Source organism: Carica papaya, chromosome 7 (assembly GCF_054855325.1).
Source record: "Carica papaya isolate Zhongbai chromosome 7, ASM5485532v1, whole genome shotgun sequence".
Lineage (NCBI taxonomy): Eukaryota > Viridiplantae > Streptophyta > Magnoliopsida > Brassicales > Caricaceae > Carica > Carica papaya.
In genome coordinates, this window is record NC_142315.1 from 14408968 (window position 1) to 14432861 (window position 23894).

General features: G+C 32.6%; 1 protein-coding gene across 1 annotated transcript; it reads left to right on the forward strand.

Moving 5' to 3' along the window:
• The first annotated feature begins 8518 nt into the window (after window positions 1-8518).
• Window positions 8519-23370, forward strand: LOC110813837 (BTB/POZ domain and ankyrin repeat-containing protein NPR1). The gene is made up of 4 exons (XM_022041103.2): window positions 8519-9724; window positions 10293-11040; window positions 20491-20682; window positions 22884-23370. The coding sequence occupies exons 1-4, from the start codon at window positions 9182-9184 to the stop codon at window positions 23129-23131; spliced, it is 1731 nt and encodes a 576-aa protein (XP_021896795.2). The 5' UTR covers window positions 8519-9181; the 3' UTR covers window positions 23132-23370.
• The last annotated feature ends 524 nt before the right edge of the window (window positions 23371-23894 follow it).

Consider the following 23894-nt stretch of genomic DNA (forward strand, 5'->3'; position numbering starts at 1 on the left):
GAAAGCCAAAACGCTCTCAACTCAATTCTGAAATTTTTTATTACAACTCTTGATGTCCACAAATAAGAGTTCATTTGGTATTTATAGCCAAAGAAATCAATGATAAGTTACAATACAATAACTACAATTGTAACTCCCACAATAACTAGGTTAATTATGTGGTAATTACAATTGTAACTCCAACAATAACTAGGCTAATTATAAGCATGTAATTGTTATGTAAGTCCAATCTTCTTAACCAACACCACTAATTGTTTGTGGCACCATATAGTTATGGGCTCATTCTTGTAATAACACTAAGACAAGACTTAAGCCCAAAATGAGTTATATTTAACTATATGGGCTTAATTAACTCAAACTAAAATAAAACAATCCAAAATACTTAAAACAACTCAACTAATCCAGCCCATACACAAGGCTTATTCATCCATTATCAATAAGACTCAAACAAGCCCAAATTATCCCAAATCACTTAAATCCAATTAAAGTTACGAATTTGGGCTGTTCAAAAAGCTCATATTTGAACTTTCCACAATTGACCAGCCCATCATCCACATGTTTTTGAGTAAAAACTTGGAGCAACTCTTTAAGCTTATTTGCCTTTGATCTTATTACTGGTCCGCTGAAACTTCCAGGTTTGGAACTGTATTTGTGTTTACATCATTTGAAATTTGCTCCAAGTCACCTTCTGATGCTCTTTGAGTATCTTGAGTGTTTTTAGCCTTGTTTGCATCACAACTGTAATTGGAATTCTATACAATCTCACAATCTCCTTAATATAAAGCCTGGCCAACTTGTCCAGTGGGTCATTTACTCTAATAGTCAGAAAATGAACAAACTCTATTAATCTATCAATGATAACCCAAATGGCATCATGTTGGGATCATATTTTAGGTAGACCCACCACGAAATCCATGATAATATGTTCCCATTTCTACTCTCCTACCAGTAAGAGTTGAAGTAGTCTTGTTGGCCTCTAAAGTTTAACCTTTACTTATTGGCAAGTGAAACATTTAGAAATGAACTATATTATATCCTTATTCATCCCTCTCCACTAGTATTTGGTCCTTAAGTTCTTATACATCTTAGTGTTGCATGGATGCATAGTCAATCTAGAGCAGTGCGCTTCTTCTAATTTCTCATTTTTCATATTATTATTGTTCAACACACATACCCTATTTCCAAATATCAATACACCAATTCTGATACTTTAAATTATGGCCTAAGCTCTTTACTGAAATCTTTCATAATCGACTTCAAGTTAAGATCAGACTGCTGGGCTTCTCTAATTTTCTGCACCAAAATAGGTTATAATTTTATATTGGCTAGGTATCCTCCTGATCTCTTATGTCAGACATTCAATTTCAACTTCTAGAACTCCTCTACGAGTCTCCACTCTAAGGACATTATGTAGGCAATAGTGCATCTACAACCATATTGCCTTTTCCCACATGGTATAGGATCTTACAATCATAATTCGTAAGTAAATCCATCTCTCTTTTGGTGTATATTAAGTTCTTTCTATGAGAATAAGTACTTCAAACTCTTATAGTCTGTATGAATCTCAAAACTTTCACCATATAAATAATGGTGCTAGATCTTTAAAGCAAAAACTATGGAAGCTAGTTATATATGGGTAGGATAGTTCTACTCATGATTTTTAATTGTCTAGAATCATGAGCTCACACCTTTTTATGTTATATTAACACGCATCCCAACCCTTGTTTTGAAGTATCACTATAGATAGAGAATCCACCAATACCCTTAAAAATAATCAATACTAAGGCTGTTGTCAACTGTTTCTTCAGTTTCTAAAAAAATTGTTCACACTTATCATTCCACTCAAACTTTATGTCCTTCCTAATAAGCTGAGTTAATGGAGTAGTGATCTTTGAAAAACTTTTAATTAACTTCCTGTAGTATCCAGTTAGACTAAGAAAACTTCGAACTTCAGTTATCGTTGTAGGCCTTTTTCAATTTACTACTGCTTCTACTTGAGTTGGATCCACTGCCATCCTGTCCTTTGAAACTATATGTCCAAGGTAGGCAACCTATTTTAACTAAAACTCACACTTCTTAAACTTGACATACAACTTCTTTTTCCTAAGTATTCCAAGCACTATTGCCAGATGCTCCACATGCTCAGCCTTACTCCATGAATAGATCAGTATACCATCAATGAAGATGATGATAAACTTATCCAAAAATGGTTGTTAGACTCCATTCATCAAATCCATAAATATTGCAGGAGCATTTATTAAACCATAAGGCATGACTAAGAATTTGTAATGGTCATATCTGGTCCTAAAGGCAGTCTTAGGAACATCTTCTTTCTTAATATTTAGTTGGTGGTATCCAGAACATAGATCAATTTTTGAGAATACTTGGGCTCCTTGAAGTTAGTCAAATAGATCATCGATATAAGGCAACGAGTATTTATACTTTATGGTAATTTGTTTTATAACTTATAGTCGATACAGAGCCGCATGGTACTATCTTTCTTCTTTACAAATAGTACTGGAGCTCTCCATGGTGATACACTTGGTTTAATGAAACCCTTATCCTATAATTCTTGTAGTTGTTTCTTGAGTTCCTCTAGTTCAGCTTTTACCATTTGATATGGAGCCTTAGAGATAGGGCTCGTATTAGGAAGTAAGTTAATAAAAAACTCGATCTCCTGATCTAAGAGTAGACTTGGAAGATCTTCTGGGAAAACATCAAAAAATTTCTTCACCACGGGTATCTATTGTAGATTGACTTTTTTCTTTTATTCTCTACTACGTAAGCCAAATACCCTACATATCCCTTCTCAAGTAATCATTGAGCTTAAACACAATATATGAGATATGAACATTGGGGCCCCCTTATCCCTTTAAATTTGAAGGGCTTGTCATTACGAACATTAAAGGTCATCGTCCTTCCATGACAATCTATATTGGCATGATATGCTGCTAACCAATCCATTCTTATTATAACACCAAAATCATGCATGTCTAAGAGTATGAGATCTACTGGTAACTATCTGTTGGCAATCTCTATAATACATGCTCGACAAACTGTACTAATGGTCAAGTCCTTATTGGCTAGGGTAGAGAAACTACTAATAGATAATCTAAAAGTGAATGTTCAATATTCAGATACTAAGCAAACTCATGTGATGCAAAAGAGGGTGTAGTTCCTAGGTCTATTAAGACCTTAGCCAAGGTACTATAGATAGAAAGCATACCTCGGATCACATTCTGAGAGGCTTCAGCATCTTTCTTTGTAATAACATATATTCTTCATTGAGTTCTTTGTTTAGTCTACTTTTTTGTTGATAAGATACTCTTTGATTCGATGTTGTGTACTACCATATTTAAAGCATCCATTTGTCAACTTGTAGTAAGGTCTACTACTATGGTTTTTTCCCCAATGCAAATATATTACTCTAGCTTTCGTGTTGGGACTATGAAACACCCATCTTCTGCCTCTTATCAGGTGGTTGTGCCTCATAAGTTTTCCTCTTATTATTTGATATTAATGGTCGAACCCATTGTATTTATTGTGGGACTAGACTTGTAGCCTCCTTTACAATCTAGATCGGTTCTAGTGCTTCTTGGTAGTCATTAATCTTCATAACTGAGATTTTATCCCAGATCTCCTTACGCAAGCCTCTCTGAAACTTTCTATCTCTTAGGTTTCTATCTACTATTAAGTTAGGCGCGAATAAAGTCAACTCTAAGAATTTTTCTGCATATTCTACCACTTTCATATTCCCTTGCTTTAACTCTAGAAACTCCATTTATTTCTATTCTCAAATAAAATCATGAAAATACTTTTCATAGAACGTTGCTCGAAATGTTTCTCAAAGGATTAATGTCCTCAAGGATCCCTTCTTCAAATGTGACTAGTATTGTACAAGTCCCTTGAACATGAATGTGGTTAATCATACCTTTTATTCTAAAGTGGGGCTGAGAACCTCAAACATCTTCTCCAACTCCATGATCCACTACTTGGTTAATATTGAATCAGTTACTCCAGCAAATGTTGGTGGGTTCATCCTCTTAAACTTTTTAATGATTTTTTCATTATTTTCCTCCATTCGTTGGGTGTTACTAATACTAGTATTATTACTGTTAGTAGCACTTTGGCTATGGATTACGTGTTGACCTATATGCACAAGTCTTTCTAGACTGTACTAGATCCGATCTTCTGGAACCCGATGTGCCTACTCCTTTGGTATCCTTATCATTTTCTATATTCATGAAATTCGAACTTAGAGGCATTTCAATATGTTTGACAACTCTATCTAAGTCTTATGTAACTCTAAGTCTCGTATTCAAATGATGTTTTAGAACCTACTCTGATACTACTTATTACAGACCATACCCCATCTTATAGAGTAATGACCAGAGCATACTTACTTAAATTACATAAACTCGAGTTAAGTAAAATAACTTAACTTTATTAATCATAGCAGAGTCGTAGAAGGGTTACATCTCTTAAATATAAAACATAAACATATGTACAAGACTTTAAATTTTCTTACTTATAATACTAAACAAAAATATGAAACAGTAACCTTAATCTCATAATCTATCTTCAAAATTATTTTTCGTATCACCGCTCACTCTGCAGTGATATTTTCGGTATTTGAAGGGTGATAGGGGGTGAGATAAAAATTTCAATAAGTAATATTATGAAATTACAGCATAGTACATACAATATATAGCTTTCTTTACACACAACAAAACATATATTATATAATTTTTTTAAAAATAGATATACGAATCAGAAAACGAATTCACAAATCAGAAAGCAGTTTCATGATTGCTTCATTGTATATTTCATCACTATTATAGAGAGTTAATTAGTTACCATACATTATGCGTAGGCACACATACTTATCACTGGTTCTCCATATACCTAAACATAGAACGGTACACATGAGTACCTTAAAATAATACTACCCCCAAAACGAAAAGGTTAAGACACGCAGATTAGACTGTTTTCACATACACCCAAACACGGAACGACTATGTATGGATACACACTTATCACTCTGTCAATACATCCAAACACGGAATGATTGTGTACGACTATATTAAAGTTTTTTACAATTAAGGTGCTTTCGAAATGACTTCTTTTCATAATAAGTTATGCACACATATCAAAATCACATTTCGAGAACAAAAAGTAAAATAATATTTATATCAAAGTAAAACTTTAACAAATATTTACTTAGCAAATACGAAAGATAATTCGAACATTTTCACATTTTTACACTGAAAATACATAAAATACTTTAAAGTTACATAAGTTAATGAATCCATAATATCCACTTGTCTTAGATTCTTAGCAGTCGTAATTGTAATTTCGACAGAGTTCCGACTTTATTTATGATATTTTTCTCTCAAAAATTTGGTAGAATTTTGGAATAATTTTTTTATCACTTTCTTGACTAAAAAATATCTAATACAATACTTAAAAACTAATCTAAAAAATTAAAAAGAAATCGAACTTTAAAGCTTAAGAAAAGGCTTACATTTCTAACAGTTTAGAACTTTATTTTGACTGTGATCCTCCTCTTCTCTTCCTCTTCCTCTTTCTTTACTCTCACGAATTTAATAGAGTTTACCCAAGATTTTTATCTAAAATATCATAATGCTCTAAAAAATCACACATTTCGTACTCATTCTTTCCTCACCTCTATGCTTCTCACTATTTTTCTCTTATTCGGAATATCTCTTCCTCCCTTCTCCCATCCCCTATTTATAGGAGTGTGGAGCTACAAGAGAAAGATTGTCACTATTCTGTCATATCATTTTATCTAAAAGTTGCAACCTTTCATCATGTCACTTCATCTAAAACGTTACAATTTTTCACATGCCGCTTTATCTAAAAGATTACCACTTTTCACATGACACTTCATCTAAAAGGTTACTACTTTTTACATGTCACTTCATGCTCATTCTAACTCTTTTATCCTTATCTATATATTTTTTTATTTAACTCTAACATATATAAAGATTAATTAAATATATCAATTATAAAAAATTAACTCGGGGGTATTTTCGAGGTATCACACTAAGAAAAGCTTTGATACAACTTGTTGAGGTTATTCTAGATGAAGAAAATTTAAATTTTTATTGACTTCACTAACTACCAAAATTAACAACTTAAAGGGTCTTTAAATAGATTTATATTTAAATTAAATTTCTTAAAAATAATATATTATAATCTAAAAGATAAACATAAATTAAATCTACTAAAAATTAAACTTCTACAATTCATGTGATTTTAAAAAAATAAATATATACTAAATATAATTAAAAAATAAATATATACTAAATATAATTAAAAAATAAATTTTATTTAAATTTAAACTAATAAATAAAATAAATTATAATCTCTATATTAATCTTCAATAGAGTTAATGGTATAATTTCAATATTTTCTACAGGTTGATGGTAAAGTAATGTACTTTAGTCAGTGATAAAAAGCAAAGACAATTCTTGTTTATGATATTAAAAAGTGTAACTAATCTTTTTCACATGCACTTCCATTTAATGATGTTCAAATTTTCGTTATTTTGTTGTAACTTTAAAATCACATTACTTACTATTTAGTTTTCTTTGAATTTTTAGATCAAAAAAATAAAACTTTGACGGAAAACTGTTAGATTTTCTTCAACATAGACTCTAATATCTTATTTATCCCTTATGTTTTTTTTTTAATTATGGGTATATATCACATGCAAAATATGAAATTAACTACCTATTATTGCTTACTTGTAACATGACTTGTCTTTAAATATTTTTCATGTGAGTTGCTAATCATTTTTAGTATTAAATTAAATTTTTAATGTAGCTAAGTTTTGTGAATTTTGATCACCATGATCTGCTTTTAATTGGAATTGGAATTGTAATTGTTGTTTGTTACAGGAGGAGATTTCAAAATTTCTTAAAACTATATTTCTAGTTGTTTTCTCTTTTAAATGTATATCCCAACTCTTCATTTGAGGGTTGTATTTTTGTTCTCATTTTTCTAAAATAATATAAGCTCAATGGGCTATAATGAGGTTATAAGTTTATTTTATTTTTTACTATGAATTTTGAGTATTAATTCTTAATTAATATCTCATAATTAAAATTTGCAAAGTAGGAGAGGTGTCCAACACTTTTTTCTGTAATTTATTTTTCTTATTTAGATTTTGAAAGTAAAAAAATAAATACTAAAAATAGGCAAATAGATGGATAACCCACTAACTCATCCAAATCTATATTAATGAGGTAAGTAAAAATTCATAATTCATGGGATATGAAGTGAATGTGAGTAAAAAGATTATAAATCCGAAGACAAGTGTGAGAAATATGTGATTTTAATGATATACATGCCCTATATATACGTGTTGTGCGTGTGTTTGAAAAGTGAATAAGTTATAAATTAAATTGCGTTATGGTATATATATATATATAATTAATAAAATATTATTTTTATTCTAATTTTATTTAAATCAATTAAATTTTAATTAATAAATATTTAATGTTATATTTTTATAATATTATTTTCTTTTATTGTTGAGTAAATTATGTTTAAATATTAATTTAAATTTATTTGGTTAATACTAATATTTTTAATCAATTATTTAAATATTTATAAAAAATTTTAAAATTTTAAAAAAGTAAATAAAATAAATTATTAATATAAAATTTTACCTCTAGAATAATTAATAAGTAAATAATTTTCTATTAATTTTAAAAATGAGGTAAATATGTATTTATATTTTTATTAGTATGGTGAATATATCTTATGTCAATTTTGATAAACATTTAGTGTTCAATTTTTTTTTTATAGTTAAGGGTAAATTGCGACTTAGACTTAATTTCATTGTAATAAAATTTTGGATAAAATCATACTCCACTAAAAATTGGAACAAAACTTTCTACTTGGAAATGCATTCTTCTTTTGCACTTGAAATTTTTTTCAATTGATTACTTTTTATAATTTCAAATAAATTGATAGATTGATAAATGGTCCAAATAAAACATAAATAATATTCATCTAGTTGAAATGGATGGATTACCTCACAAACTTACAACTCCTTTAATTTTGTGAAAAGGAAATATTGTTTAATGAATCACAATATTGTGATAGGAAAATTTTATTTCAAAACAAAAATTAAAAAATTTCACTGCATAAGTAAACAAATTCTATAAAGAATAAATATAAGATTAGTTTTATAAAATATTCAGATTCATCCATATAAACTAGTTGTCGAATTACAATCTATTAAACAAAAAACAGTTGCCAAATTGAAGAAAGAAGGAAAATGACCTGGGAGGAGGTTCAGCCAAAGTTACAAGCTTCGACCCAAATGCAGACGTTGTGAAAGATATGAACGCCCACGTGTCATAATGTAGTTGGACAACATATGATGAAACCAATAACTTTGGTATATCTAGCAAGTTTTACTTTCTTTTTCTTTTTCAGCGAGAACCGTCCTAATCTGGTGATTGAAGATGCAGTGCATAAATAGTCCATCAGCCGTGGACCGTCCGATGGAGAGATGGCCCACATCTCCTCCTGACGTTAAAAGACAAGTGGCTGTTACTTTAGAAGAATTCCTTATAAGCCAGTGGGTCAGTGGATAGAGGTGAAGGGGATAGGTCGTGATGTACGGACGAAATCCCGCAATCATAAGGAGAAGTCAGGATGGAAAAGAAAGAAGCACAAGTAGCAAATCCTGGTTAATAGTATAAAAATTGAATGCCAATTTGACGTCTTCTTATGAGTGACTTCATTCTCTTTCTTCTTCTCTCTTTCATCTGACTTTCTGTTTCAGTTCTCTGATCATCCATGGCGGTTTCAGCCTTCCTTATTTCACGAGTCCCGACCTTCTTCTTCACGTTTCCTTTCTTCTTTACATTTCTTCTGTTTTTCAAGTACTGACAGCTGTTTGCCTTTCATTTTCGCTTTGAACCTCTCGTTTTTTATTTACTCGTAAACTGCAGGTATCGAGTCAATGGTTTTTGATTTCTTCCTCCTTCGCTCTAGCTCTTTAGTTTTTGTGATTATGTAACTGTGCTTTTCGCTTACCGTATCACTGCCTTTTGTATCCGAATAATTTCCTCTGCTTCAAAAATTTCCCTAAATCCGTATTTTCTGCGTAGCTATCTTCATTTCTCCTCTTAATCCTCTCATGGATTATAGAACAGGAACCTCAGATTCCAACGACATCAGCAACAACAGCAGTACTTGTTGCGTGGCAACTAACACAGACACGCTTTCGCATCCATTAGAGCCTCTAACGACTCCGGAGATCTCGGGTCTGCAGCTGCTCTCTGGTAACCTGCTGACAATCTTTGACTCTTCTGACTTTGACTTCTTCAGTGACGCGAGGCTGATGCTCGGCTCCGGCCGTGAGATCCCCGTGCACCGTTGCATTCTTTCCTCGAGGAGTCCCTTCTTCAAAGCCATCTTCTCCGGCTCTGCGTTCAAGGAGAGAACCGCCAAGTTCCGCCTCAAGGAACTTGCTGGAGACTATGATGTCGGTTTCGACGCGCTTGTTGCCGTTTTAGCTTATCTGTACAGTGGCAAGGTTAGGCCGTTACCAAAGGGAGTTTGTGTTTGCGTGGACGAAGAGTGCTCGCACGTCGGCTGCAGGCCGGCAGTGGATTTCCTGGTGGAGGTGCTCTACGTGGCTTTTACCTTCCAGATTTCGGAATTAGTGGCCCTTTATCAGGTAAAGAATACTTTTCCTGTTTCTAAAATCTTTTAATTTGCTTTATCTTTATGTTGCAATATCATGGACTGTCTTTCCACGAAAAAATAATTGAGTACTGCTGTTATCTGTATGTATCTATAAAAGCACCCAGAAAGTTGCTTTTGTTTCTAGTTAACTGATGTATTAATATGGTAATGTAATTGCACACATGGAACAATCTCAAAGTGACACCAGATACGTGAGGCGAACGCTTCGTAGCTGGGGATAGAAAACATTTGAATTTTTGCCCACTTTCTTCCAAAATCTGTTGCAACAGGCTAATCTTGATCAAGTTTTGGCCTGGTCTACTGAATTTGTTAGTGTTCAAAATTATTGTATTTACTTTTTGCTCTCACGATCTTTTTACATGGTGATGACAAGAATTTCCAAAGTTCTAACCAAGTTGTCTGAACGTTTAACGTAGTACACTTATTTTGGTAATAGGTAAAAACATACGGGTTTATGTAGGCTTCCACCTCATGCATCACACACAGTTACTTTTTGATTGTTTGATCAAATGTTCTGTTGGTGATTGTGTTTCATGCAGCGGCACTTACTGGACATTATTGATAAAGTTGAGACGGACAATATTTTAGTGATTCTTTCTGTTGCAAATATATGTGGTAAAGTGTGTGACAGATTGCTCGGCAGGTGTATGGATATTATTGTCAAATCTGATGTAGATGCAGTCACCCTTGATAAATCGTTGCCCCTGAGCATTGTAAAACAAATCATGGATTTACGAGCAGAATGCGACACACAAGGCCCTGAAGGTAGGAGTTTTCCAGATAAACATGTGAAGCGAATACACCGTGCTTTGGATTCAGATGATGTTGAATTAGTTAGGATGCTTCTGAAGGAGGCACGCACCAATCTGGATGATGCACATGCTCTCCACTATGCTGTAGCATATTGTGATGCAAAGACAACAATAGAGCTCCTTGACCTTGGGCTTGCAGATGTTAACCATAGAAATTCAAGAGGCTATACTGTGCTACATATTGCTGCAATGCGGAAAGAGCCCAAACTCATAGTATCGCTTTTAACAAAAGGCGCTCGACCATCAGATCTTACCCCAGATGGGAGGAAAGCACTCCAAATATCAAAATGGCTCACTAAAGCAGCTGATTATTATAACACTACAGAGGAAGGAAAGGCTGCACCCAAGGATCGGTTATGTGTAGAAATATTGGAGCAGGCAGAAAGGCGAGATCCACTACTTGGAGAAGCTTCTCTCTCTCTTGCAAAAGCTGGTGATGATTTCAGGATGAAACTGTTGTACCTTGAAAACAGAGGTAATTCTTCTACGAACTTCAAAATTTCCCCTTGTTTTTCCTCCATATGCATGTGTTTGCTCTATTTGATCCTTCGCTAAATCATAGAATACAACTAATAGAAGTTAGTAATCTAGAATTATTTAAATTCCACTTCCCTTTCTGGTTTGTTTCATTTCCCTTGGTCTTGCACGATGATTTTAATGCTATATTTTATTTATGATGGTTGAAAGGGGTTACTTCTTATCTCCTGTCTTGGGACAATTCAAAATGGAAATGAAAAAGAACTGGTAAGTAGTCATCTCAAATAAATAAAGTTAGTATCTTTGCCAAAGAAACACTACTCAATTTGATGTGAGCAAGAAAAGGGAAAAAAATTTTTTTAAAGGGAGAATCAGTCAAAAGGGAAGATTTTCTCCTAAACCACATAATATTTTAAAGAAAGAGAAAATCAAATTTCATTCTTTAAAGAAGTAAATCCCACGGTTTAGGAAAGATATGAGTGACTTCTTACCTCATTTAATGGTCATCCTTAATTAATCATATTTACTTTATCTAATTCCTCCACAATTAATCAAAATATTCTTATTTAAAAAGAAAATATCCTATTTAATCTATTCTGATCAAAATTTTCTTAATTTTCATTATTTTCTCATTTAAGATGAGATTTAATTTTTTTATAATTTCTATCATTAATTTAAGAGATTTATTTTCTTGTAATGCACATACCTTATTTTATAAATAGGTTTTCAATTCACAATTGTAATAATTTAAGTTTGAAAATAATAACATTATGAAGTTTTAGTTTTTAACTACTTAAGTTTCGTTAACTTTGTTGTTGACTGGAAATTAATTTAACTTATCAAAGTAAGTACTTGTGGCGTTTTATCAATTTTCTTGTGAATTAATTTCTAACTTATCAAGTTCATACTTGTGGCGTTTTTAATCAATTCAAACTATTCCAATTTTCTTGGTTGACATTCACGTGTTGAATGTACGTCAAGTAAGGAGAGTTTGTTGAGGGTTTTACCATTCTGAATACTGATATTATATATGGAGTTCTTGATCACGTTAGTTGATCATAGGTTCCGTATCATTTGGTATCAGAGCTTAGATTCGAAAAAATATTATTATACTGTATATTTTATCTTCGCATATTTGTTACTTTTCATAGTAAAAAAAATTATACTTTGCATCCACTCATATACATAAAAAAACCATATCCATATTATCCTTCTTGCACTCTATGTTTTCTTGTACTTTTGTTTCGCTACATTTCTAAGTAGGTAATTGCACCATAATTAATTAGCATCATACATAAAACACGCACTATTTTCATTCGTGTATTTGAATTGTTTCGCCACTTTCTTTCCCTAGCTTTTTTCTTAAAGTATCATATACAAAATTTTGATTATCTTGATTCAAAAAAATTCAATTCTGACATTCAACTTCAAGGAAGGAGTTCGAGTGAAACATGTGAGCGAGTGTTATTTTTTTTACTAACTATTGCTTGTAGATTTTCACAATGATCTTATACAACGTTCTAACCGATGATATTTTCTCAAAAAAAAAAAAAAAGAATTAGTGAAACTCCAACATAAGAAGTGTCTGATTCGATGACGAATCGTTTTTTAAGAGGGAGGAGATGATGTAAGCAAGAAAAGGGAAAATAATTTCTTTAAAGAGAGAATCAGCCAAGAGGGAAGATTTCTTCCTAAACCATATCATATATTTAAGGAAGAAAAAATCAAATCTCATTCCTTAAAGAAGTAAATCCCACGATTTAGAAAAAATATGAGTGACCTCTTACCTCCTTTAATAGACAGCCTTAATTAATCATATTTACTTCCCTTAATTCCTTCACAATTAATAAAAATATTTTCATTTAAAAAGAGAATATCCTATCTAACCTATTTTAGTAAAAGTTTTCTTAATTTTCATTATTTTCTCATTTAAAATAAAATTTAATTTTTTTTATAATTTCTATCATTAATTTAAGAGATTTATTTTCTTATAATACACAGTCTACTCTATAAGTAGATCTTCAATTCACAGTTGTAATGATTCAAGTTTGAGAATAATAAAATTATGAAGTTTTAGTTTTCAATTAGTTAGGTTTCGTCAACTTTCTTGTTGAGTAAGAGTTGGTTTATTTGATTAAGGTAAATTTTTGTGGTGTTTTGTCAATTTTCTTATGAATTGATTTCTAACTTATCAAGTTAATACTTGTGGCGTTTTTAATTAATTCAAATTATTTCAATTATCTTGGTTGACATTCACTTGTTGAATATAGGTCAAGTAAGGAGGGTTTGTTGACGGTTTTATGATTATGAATGTTGATATTATATGCGGAGTTCGTGATCACGTTAATTGATTCTAGATTCCGTATCACAACCACTGGCTTTATTCTGCCCAACCTTGCTGAAAGACATCATCCCATGTTTCTACTTCTATCTTCGTCCTGGCAAATAAAGTCAAGTTCTATTTTTTTCCGAAAAAATTCTATATTTATTCTATTCAAGCTTTGCTTGACCTATGAATAATCTGAGCTAAGCTTTACAGAACTCAACTGATATCCATGTACTTGATCCTTTCTATAGTTTTTATTTCCAACTCTTTGATGCATTGGCTTAATACTCCTTTAGATATGATTTCCTGCATAGATATATATCTTTTTCTGGTGAAAAGTAAACTGCTTACATATTGGCATGCTGTCATTCTCAGTCATTTTCTGTTGTCTAGTATTGCACTCATTTTTCTACTAGAGATTGATAGGAAGGACATAATATATGTACCATTAAGGAGATAGTTCGGTTAAAACAAAAAGAGATTTCTGTTAGGAAAAAAAGAGAGATTTGAGAAATTTCAGTTTTTTTAGGACGCCATTAGTTACAGTTGATAGTAGTATTAAAATTCAGAAATTCCCACATATGCCTTTACATTTCAATAAATCAGAAACTTTCTCTTGCATCATTTTTTATAATTAATTGAACTTTTTTTTATTACTGAATAGTAAAGAATTTGATCATTCTGACAGTTATTAAAAGGCACATTCTCATTTGAAGAATGCCTAGTAGTATGTTGTTCTTGGTGTTTTCTTTCAGGACGTGTCCATGTGATATAAAGAGAAGAATTCAGTTAAAACAATTATGACAGTCTAGTGACAGTTGAAAGACAGTTAATATAGTTAGAACTGACAATTGCTAGTGAAGTTTTTGGAGAAAATAAACTTCTAATTTTGATTTCTTATTTCTTGTATTTACATTTAGAAGATATATATAGAGTGGTTATCTTTATTCTAGTTGAACTCTAATTATAAGATATAATTATACTATTAGAACTCTAAATAATATAGTATTTTACTTAATATGAAATCCTTATCAACATTAGCCCTCAAGTTGGCGCAAAGATATCATATATACCTAATTTGCAAATTAGGTTCTGAAGAGATTTGTTGCATAGTTCTTCAGTGAAAATGTCAGCCACTTGGTCGTTAGCAGATATATGATATAAGCATAGAGAGCCATCAACCACATTCTCTTTTATGAAGTGTTGATCAATCTCAATGTGTTTTATTCTGTCATGTTAAATTGAATTATGGACAATGTTAATTGCTGCTTTATTGTCATAAAATAGGGATATTTTTTTGTCTTTAAGCAGTTTTAACTCCCTCATTAGCTTTTGCAACTATAGTAATTTACATATTTTTTGAACCATTGCTCTATATTCTGTCTCAGCACTGGAACGGACAACCACACTTTGTTTCTTATTTTTCCATGTAACTAAGTTGTCTCATACAAGTGTGCACTGTGGTTGATCTTCTATCATATAGGGACCCAGCCTAATTGACATTTATAAATATTTTTATTTTAAGGTGACCACTCTTATAAAAGAGTAGACATTTTCCTAGTACAGAATTCAAGTATTGTAATATGCGGAAGACAGCATGTAAATGAGTCTCATAAGGATCATGCATGTACTGGCTCACAAGACTAACTGTAAATACTATATCAGGTCTGGTATGTAAGAGATAAATGAGTCTTCCAACAAGTCTCTGGTATCTTCCCAAGTCAATTGATGTACCACTACCTGCTTACAATTTGTGGTTGCTCTCAATAGGTGATTCTACCGACTTGCAACCCATCATACCAATCTCTTCTAGTAAGTTTAGGATATATTTTATTTGAGAAATGAAGATCTCTTTATTGGATTTGACAATTTCAATGCTAAAGAAGTATTGCAATTTTTCTAAATCTTTTATTTTAAACTCTTGAATAAGAAGTTCCTTCAACCGAGCTATCTCATTTATGTCATCTCCAATCACCACAATATTATCCACATAAATAATAAGAAAAATGACCTTACTCTAATAATGTTTTATAAATAAGGTATGATCCACATTGCTTTATTGATATTTAAAAGAGATCATAACTCTTTTAAACTGTTCAAACCATGCTCTTGGAGACTGCTTCGATCCGTATAAGGACTTTTTAATTGGCAAACTTTTCCTTGCATCCTCTTATTTTCAAATCCAGGTGGAATTTTCATGTACATCTCTTTCTCTAAGTCTCCATGGAGGAATGCATTTTTTACATCAAACTGTTGTAAATCCCAATTAAGGTTAGCTGCGCAAGACAAAAGTATTCTAATTATATTCATCTTCGCAACAGGTACAAATGTCTCGTAATAGTTAATCTCATAGGTCTGAGTAAAACCATCAATCTAACTTTGTATCTTTCGATCGATCTGTCTGTTTTGTATTTTACGGTAAACACCCATTTTGTTCACTGGTGTAGGCACAAGTTGTTTGATAAATTATCCCATTTGACTTCAGGTAGGCACGAAACTCACTATCCATATATTTTATACCATTGTCAGTTCGCAAAATCTTAAATTTAGCACCAAACTGTGTACATATCATTTTGTGAAAAGATTGAAAACATGAAAATAAATCACTTTTTGCTTTTAACAGATAAATCCATGTTAATCTAGTACAACAGTCAATAAAAGTAACAAATCATCTATGATCATAAAGAGAGGTATTATGAGTAGGTTCCCACACATTAGAGTGAATAGTCATAAAAGGATTAGTACTTCTATTATTACTTAAATGATAAGAGAATCTCTTATGTTTAGCAAGTTCGCATGCATTATCAAACAAACACTTCATAAAAGTTCTTTTAAATAATTTAGAATATAGTTTTTTTAAAACAAAAAAGAAAGGATGTCCCAATTGTCGGTGCAATTGTAGTATCTCTATATTGACTTCTTTATTCCCAATGCTTGCTTGATTTCCAAGTAAATTCAGATGTTTGTTCAAGACACATAAGCCATTTTGCAGTCTACCAGTGCCAATCATCTTTCCGGTTTAAAAATATTGAAAGATGCAATGATCAGAAAAAAATTTAATTTTACAATTGAGATATCTAGTTATGATATTGTAGATAAAAGATTATTAGAAAAACTAGACACATGTAAAAATGAAGACAATGTAATGGTAGGAATACAATTAATGGAATCTGTTCTCGACACGGGGTGTACGACCCATCTGCTATACGAACATTATCTCCTTCAGTTCAAGAAGAATAGGTTAAGAATTCTTTAGAAGAGTTTGTCATGTGTTTGTTAGCTGCAGAATCTATAATCCAGTGGAAATAGGATGAGCAATACCTGATTTTATCATATTTGATGTGCCAACAGTTGATGGAGAGTTAACTTAACTCAGAAGTCACTCTAAATTTTGAATTTTTTCTATGGAAAAGACTCCAACGGATGGTGAACCAGATGTTTCTCTAACTTCAAAAAAATTTGCTTGAGTTCCTGTGGTTCCACCTCTTCTTCCTCCCCGACCTCTAATTGATCTTTCATGCAATTTTCAACAAGTTTCCCTTGACTTGCCACAATAGTCCCTCTTCCATATATTTTTGGATTGATCAGAGTGAGCCACTAGTTCAGCCTTCTCAACAAGTGTAATGTGAAACATGGTATTTTTTCTACTCTCTTCTTGTTTAACATAAGTATAAGTTTGTTTTAATGAAGGAAATGGATCCTTATCAAGCACTTGGATCCGTATTTGATCATATTCGGTGTTCAGACTAGTTAAAAAATTATATATTCGCTATTTTTTTAACAATTTCTGAAATTTGACTACATTTACAGGATACTCTGCTTGAAAATCTTGATAGTAATCTAATTCTTGTCATAATCTATTCAGTTCAGAAAAATATTGAGAAATAGTCGTCTCTTCTTATTTTGTGCTATGAACTTTATTCCGGAGTTCATTAATCTAAGTATCATTATCCATATGTGAATATATAAGAGATGCTGTATTTCATATTTTTTCGGCAGTGTTAAACAACAGATATGTTCTAATAATATGGGGTTGCATAGAATTTATGAGTCATGATATTACCAATGAACTCTCAGAGTCCCATCTATTATATTTTAAACTACCAATATTTGGTTTCTTCATCTCACCAGTAATGTAACCCTGCAATCCTTTAGATGTGATGAACAATAAATAATATCTCAACCAAGTAAGATAATTAGTTCCATCAAGTTTTACAAGATTAATTTGTAATGAAAGGTTACCAAAACTAGTAACATTTACTTTTTTTGCTTATGTCATCTTAGAATGCTAAAAATAAGAAGGAAAAATATTTAATAATGAAAAATAGACTTCTTATCTGCACCAAAGAACCAAAATGGATAAAAAAAAAACCAGAAAAAGGACAAAAGAATCGGAATCAGATTTGGCTCGGCTCGGCATGGCATCGGTTCGGACGTGGATAGCTCTGCTCAGGCACGGATGGATCAAGTCAGAGTGGTTTGGTGCACGGAATGGCCACACCAGACGTCCCGTGCGTGGAAAAGCAGACTGGTGCGAGGGAGGGGCTATGTTTAGTCAATGCAGTGCGACTCAACGCGCGACCGGAGCAGCGTGCTGTGCAAGAGGATCAGTCGACCGGTCTCCAGACGCGGATTGACCGGATCAGAGTGGCGGAGGGCATAGGTCGACAAATCTTCTGAACGCGTGCAGCCGTGTGAAAAAAAGGCTGGATAATTGCGATCAAGCCTGATTTTGTGCGGAAAAGAACCAGATTTGTCTCAATCGGGCTTTTCTGTCGGTATTCCACCGTTTTTCGGGCCGAATGGGATGAAGCTGGCATGTGTGGCTCCTGCGCCTCTGCTGCCAGCAGCACATATGGCGGATGCGTGCAGAAACTGTGGCTGTTCTAGCCGGGGTTGAGCGGCGACTCTGTTTGGGTGATGTTGGGTTTGGCTTCTTTGGTAGTTTAAGTACCAACTTTGGCCTATTTTGCTTATTTTAGGGTTTTTTTTTCAAAACTCTAAAATAGTCTTCCTTTGGTTTTGATACTACAAAGTTTTTAGAGAAAATAAATTTCTAATTTTTATTTATTATTTTTTATGTTTATATTTAGAAGATATGTATAGAGTGACTATTTTTATTTTAGTTAGACTTTAATTATAGGATATAATTATATTATTAGAATTTTAACTAATATAATATTTTACTTAGCATAAAATTCTTATAAACAGTTAGTTGTTTACAAAAACTAGGAGTTAGCCAGGCAGTTAAGCAAGTGAATTAATGAAACACCAAAATAGAGAGTAGAAAGGCCATTGATGATCTATAGAAGATAGATAAGATGATGATAAAATCAGCAAACTTGAAGGTTTATCTTTGTCAATGTTTCCAATTATGTCTGAAGGAGAGACTGCTAAATGGAAGAAAGTTGTTTGATAGTAACGATAGAGGTGAACAACGAGAGGAGTACGTTGTGAACCTAGGCTGGGCAGTCGTGTGCAGCCAGCATCACAGTGTTTAGATGATGGATGTAACAAATCAGAGGTTTCTAGTTATTGAAAATAAAACATTCAGTGGGCAAGGGGAGGAGATCAGAGGGCTTAAGGCTGTGTGAGGATGGAAGAGGCTTCAGAGTATCGATATCATTCTGGGATGACGAGGTGGAATGACTGTTGGGGTTTTTACAGGAGTGCTATAGGATCAAGGGAGGTAAACTTTGGGGCTGGAACATGAAGGGGATGAATCACAGGCTGTAGGTGACTTTGGGTAGGAATAAGAGGGGGAGATTTCTAGTTATTACAGAGAAAATGGGGGAGACTGAGGCAAATATTCCTACTGGAAGGAGAGGCGGTTAGCAGATGGTGGAGGCTGATGGTTGCAGTTTTTGAAGTGGCAGGAAGGAAATGTGTGGCGCTAGTGACAACCAGAGCTGAGCTTATGAGGCAGGAACCTGAGAAGATGAAGGAAGCAGGTGAGGAAGGTGTGCCATTGAATCTACACTGCCCCAACTGCCGAGCCGAGTTGTTGTTGCATCTAAAGGTGAGGAGAGAAACGAGCTTCGTTGAGTTTGTGAGAAGAAGTTTGGGGTTTGGTAAATTGGGTAGGGAAGACAAGATTCAGCATGAATCCAGGTCGGGGAAATTTTGAAATTCACAATCAGAGGAGCAAAAATGACGAGGAGGAGCATCATTTAAGTATATAAACAACAGGCATTCAATAAATTGATAAGTTGCAGCTTACCAAACCATATGCTGGAAGTTTTCCTGGCAGGACTGACATCAGAAGTTCTAGATGCTGGTAAGAATGTTTCAATCATAGTCTACTGAATGCCTATGCCTTGGCTGGATTAGCATTGAGTCCCATGAAACCTTGCTCCTGACCTGTTTCCTATGTGAAACCTGTTGCCAAGAGAGTTCCAAAGTTTATCCAGTGCTGAACACAAATGAAGACAGGCAACAGAAGAGTGCCACCACCGTACACACTTCACAGCGGGCTACCAAGAAAACCCAAGACATTGACCAGTAAGGCGATTTATGACAAAAGAGCAAAAGGGACCATGTTGTTGGTGTTTGGAGATGGTTAACACCATGCCACAAGTGTAGAAAATAAGGATGTCTTCTTTATCCCAAGTTCATCAAAGAATATACCAAAAAGTAGTTCATGATGAAGAAACAATAGTAGAAACTGCCTACTTGAAGGAAAAATGGAGCTTTTGACAGAAGATGTAGAACAAAGCCATTCGTTAAGGGCCATATTGGTAGTGCTTCGGTCCAGGCTTAACAAGGCTTCTTGAGGAGGGAGTCAGAGATATGGAGTGACGAGTTCCTTAGGGTAGTGATGGCAGCTAGTGGCATTTATAGACAGTTAATACAATTGGAACTGTAATACATTTAGAGCTGTTTAGAGTTGCAGTTGAAGCTGTTGTAGTAGAGTTGTCAATGGTTAGTTAGACAGAAGCAAATAGTTAATAGTTAGCTAAGTGGATTAGTGAAATTCCAGACTAGAATATAGAAGGATATGAATTATCTGGATATGAAATAAGAAAATCCTAAGGGTTTCTGAATCCAACTAAAACTTTGTTTTACAAGAAAAATCTTATGGTCATTATGCTACTAGCCTACTAATGTGCTATTGTTTTCCAGTTGGGCTGGCAAAACTTCTTTTCCCCATGGAAGCAAAAGTTGCAATGGATATTGCCCAAGTGAATGGAACTTCTGAGTTCACATTTGATGGCATCAACTCTAACCGCGAGCAGAACACTATGGATTTGAATGAGGCACCTTTCAGAATCCAAGAGGAGCACCTGAATAGACTCAGAGCACTCTCTAGAACTGGTAAGCCCTTTTTTGGTTTTTACTTCACCAAGATTTGCCATAGTTTATCTTAAACGATTCTCTTGATGAAGTGTTGCTTCATATATGATAATGTCTTTTTAGTTTTTATTTATTAGATTTCTATATTTTTATGCACATGTTATTCATGAAAGCATGAACAAGATATGTATTTCTGGAATAATCAAATAATGAATTTCTTTTAAGAAAAAAATGAAAATAACATTCTAAAACTTTTGGATTCCATTCTCATTTTTACACCTATTATTTTTATTGTTAACAACTCAAGTATTCTTATGTATAAAATATAAGTTAATTTTAAAAATGTTTTCTTATAACAAACAGAGCCGTGTGAGCATTTTTATCCTATTTTTTTATCAGTTAAGCACTAGCTTAAACAAACACTGTAAGTTTCAACTTGGATTAAGTAAAAATCTTCCTGTTCTACCTTAAGTGATGCTACAACAAAAAGTAGCTAGACTGTCATAAGTAGTAACAATATTTAAAAGTTAAATCTAAACGAACAATAACTTGGTTTAATTATTTGGACTGTTTAGTTCGCAATCTTTTTTTTTTTTAGTGGAAATATATATGTTTGTTAATTAGGTAATATATACACATTTATATAATATAACTTTATATTGATAACACACGAAAATGCACAATCAATTCAAACTCACAACCTTTTATAAAAAGAAATATATATTAACCATCTGTTTGAGACTTATTTTATGTAGTTATCATAAGTAGTAACAATATTAACAAGTTAAATCCAAACTAACAATACCTTGGTTAATTGTCTGGACTGTTTAGTTTGCAATCTTTTTTTTTTTAGTGGAAATATATATATATATATATGTTAATTAGGTAATATATACACATTTATTATAATATAACTTTATATTGATAACACACAAAAATGTACAATCAATTCAAACTCATGACTTTTTATAAAGGGAAATATATATTAACCATCAGTTAGAGACTTATCTTATGTAGTAACCATTTAACGAAAGTTATAGTTTGGAACTTATGATATATTTTTTTTGAAATATAAACATGAACTTATAATATTACTTCCTTAGAATTTGAAATTTAGGATATCTACATCCTGGGGAAGATGTTCTAAGGTGCTATATCTGGGATCTTTAAAATTATGGGTCTGGTTGTAACCTGATTCTAGATCTTCCTTCCAAATCCTTCCTAATATATGAATCTCACCGTTTAGAAATGCATTAGCCTTGGAAGCTCTACTCACCAAGAAATAAGAGGTTAAAGGATTTTGAGCTCATAGATTATTTGTGCCTCCTCACAAGGAAAAAGATAAATTTTATTGCCTTTTATTGGAATAAATGATTCCCAACTGGACAAAGTCATCATTCCTAGCCTTCCATAAATTGATTTACTGTTGTGAATTTGTCCCGTCTTGGATCGTATCCCATATATAAATATGTGTGTATATATTCTATAGACATATATACACACGGTTGTAGCAAAATTTGGCTACAACCGTGTATGTAAACCTTGTCTTACAACTTACATCAATTAAGGCTGTTGAAAATCAGGAAAGTTCTCAATACAGATTAAAATTTTTATAAAACTATTACTAAAATTGGAAATACTTCCTGAATAGCGATAAAGTTTGCCGCTTTTGAATTGCGAACCAACCATAGTCAATATTAGGAAAATCAAAAAGAGAATTTGACCAAATAAAACTTCCAGTGATGGCTTACCCATCGCTGATGCTAGGATGGTGGTGCTGCCTTTATGGAGCCACATGCATAACATGTAGCTGCATCGGGTGCGGCTACTGATATGCTTATTTCAAAAATGGTAATTTTTAATATTTTTGTTTTATCCTGATTTGATAATTATTTATAATCTTTACATATTTTAACAGTATATATGTATATTTAGTCATAATAACCTGCAGTGAGAATTCTCCCTTGAATATAAATGAATAGCAAAACTTTATTTCATTTGTAAACGGATTGATTTATTATTTGATTTTTTAATTTCAAGCAAATTATGAAATTGTAATAATATTTAGTGGAATTTAGAGAGTATATCATAAAATTGTTTCAAACAGATGTGTCTTTTCCATTAGAGAGGAGGTGAATCTTGAAGTCGTTGAATTTGTAATCGAACACTATCACAGAAGACCAATAAAGAAGGAACTCTAATGTTGTTATATGTTTTGACAGTGGAACTAGGGAAACGGTTTTTCCCTCGTTGTTCTGAAGTACTGAACAAAATCATGGATGCTGATGATTTGTCATTGCTTGCACGTCTGGAACATGATACCCCAGAGGAGCGACGCCTAAAAAAACGTAGGTACATGGAACTTCAGGACATTCTCAGCAAAGCGTTTAGTGAGGACAAAGAAGAGTTTGACAAATCAACATTTTCATCATCATCTTCTTCAAAATCAGTAGGGCCAATAAAAATATAACGGTGAGCTCATCGATTAGATGTAGGTAAGCTTAGTTGAGAGTTTTTATATAGTTGATTTCTTCTTCCAATAATTATAAGTTACTTTAGGAGGATTTATGAGTTAATAGTCAACATAAATGTAATTATTACACTTAAAAAATTTTATGTTTATAATTTTTCACATAAATTTAGAATTACAGAATCACATTTATGAGATTTGTCAATTTATATGTTGTTGGATTACCTTATAATTGCTCATCTCTTGTATCATATCATTCAAGCTTCTCTCTCTTTTTTAGTTTTTATTTTTTTTTTAGCATTGTTCAAAGGAAAGAGATTGCTTAATTCTTTTTACTTTTTTGTCTTCTGACAATTTTGAGTGTATATAATTTTCAGAAAAGAGCAAGTATAGTTGGGTCTTAAATTATTAACCATGAAAATAGTACAACTTAACAAGCACTCAAGTCACATATTTAATAAAAATAATTTAACAAGCACTTTGTTAAAAACTCGTTGCAGTGAAAAAAAAATTAGGTTTCACTAAACGCTCCACACACACAACTGACCTGACCCTTCATCTCTGAACTAGTCCGACTATTCATCTTCTTCCTCCATCTGACATCATATAAAGCTGAAACATTGACTTTTTCCATCATTTCGGCAACAATGATGTTAATAGGCCTGTCAGGGCTGCGTGCAACCCAATTCCCTCAGGCTGCTTCCATATGGAGCCAAAATGCACCGTTTCATTAAACAGTCCATTTTGGCTGCTGCTGCACCAG

Excerpts from the sequence above, each read along its gene's own strand:
- LOC110813837 (XM_022041103.2), top strand. The coding sequence starts at position 9,182 with ATGGATTATAGAACAGGAACCTCAGATTCCAACGACATCAGCAACAAC. Across the intron at positions 9,725-10,292 it reads AATTAGTGGCCCTTTATCAG|CGGCACTTACTGGACATTAT; the intron begins GTAAAGAATACT and ends TGTTTCATGCAG. Across the intron at positions 11,041-20,490 it reads GTTGTACCTTGAAAACAGAG|TTGGGCTGGCAAAACTTCTT; the intron begins GTAATTCTTCTA and ends ATTGTTTTCCAG.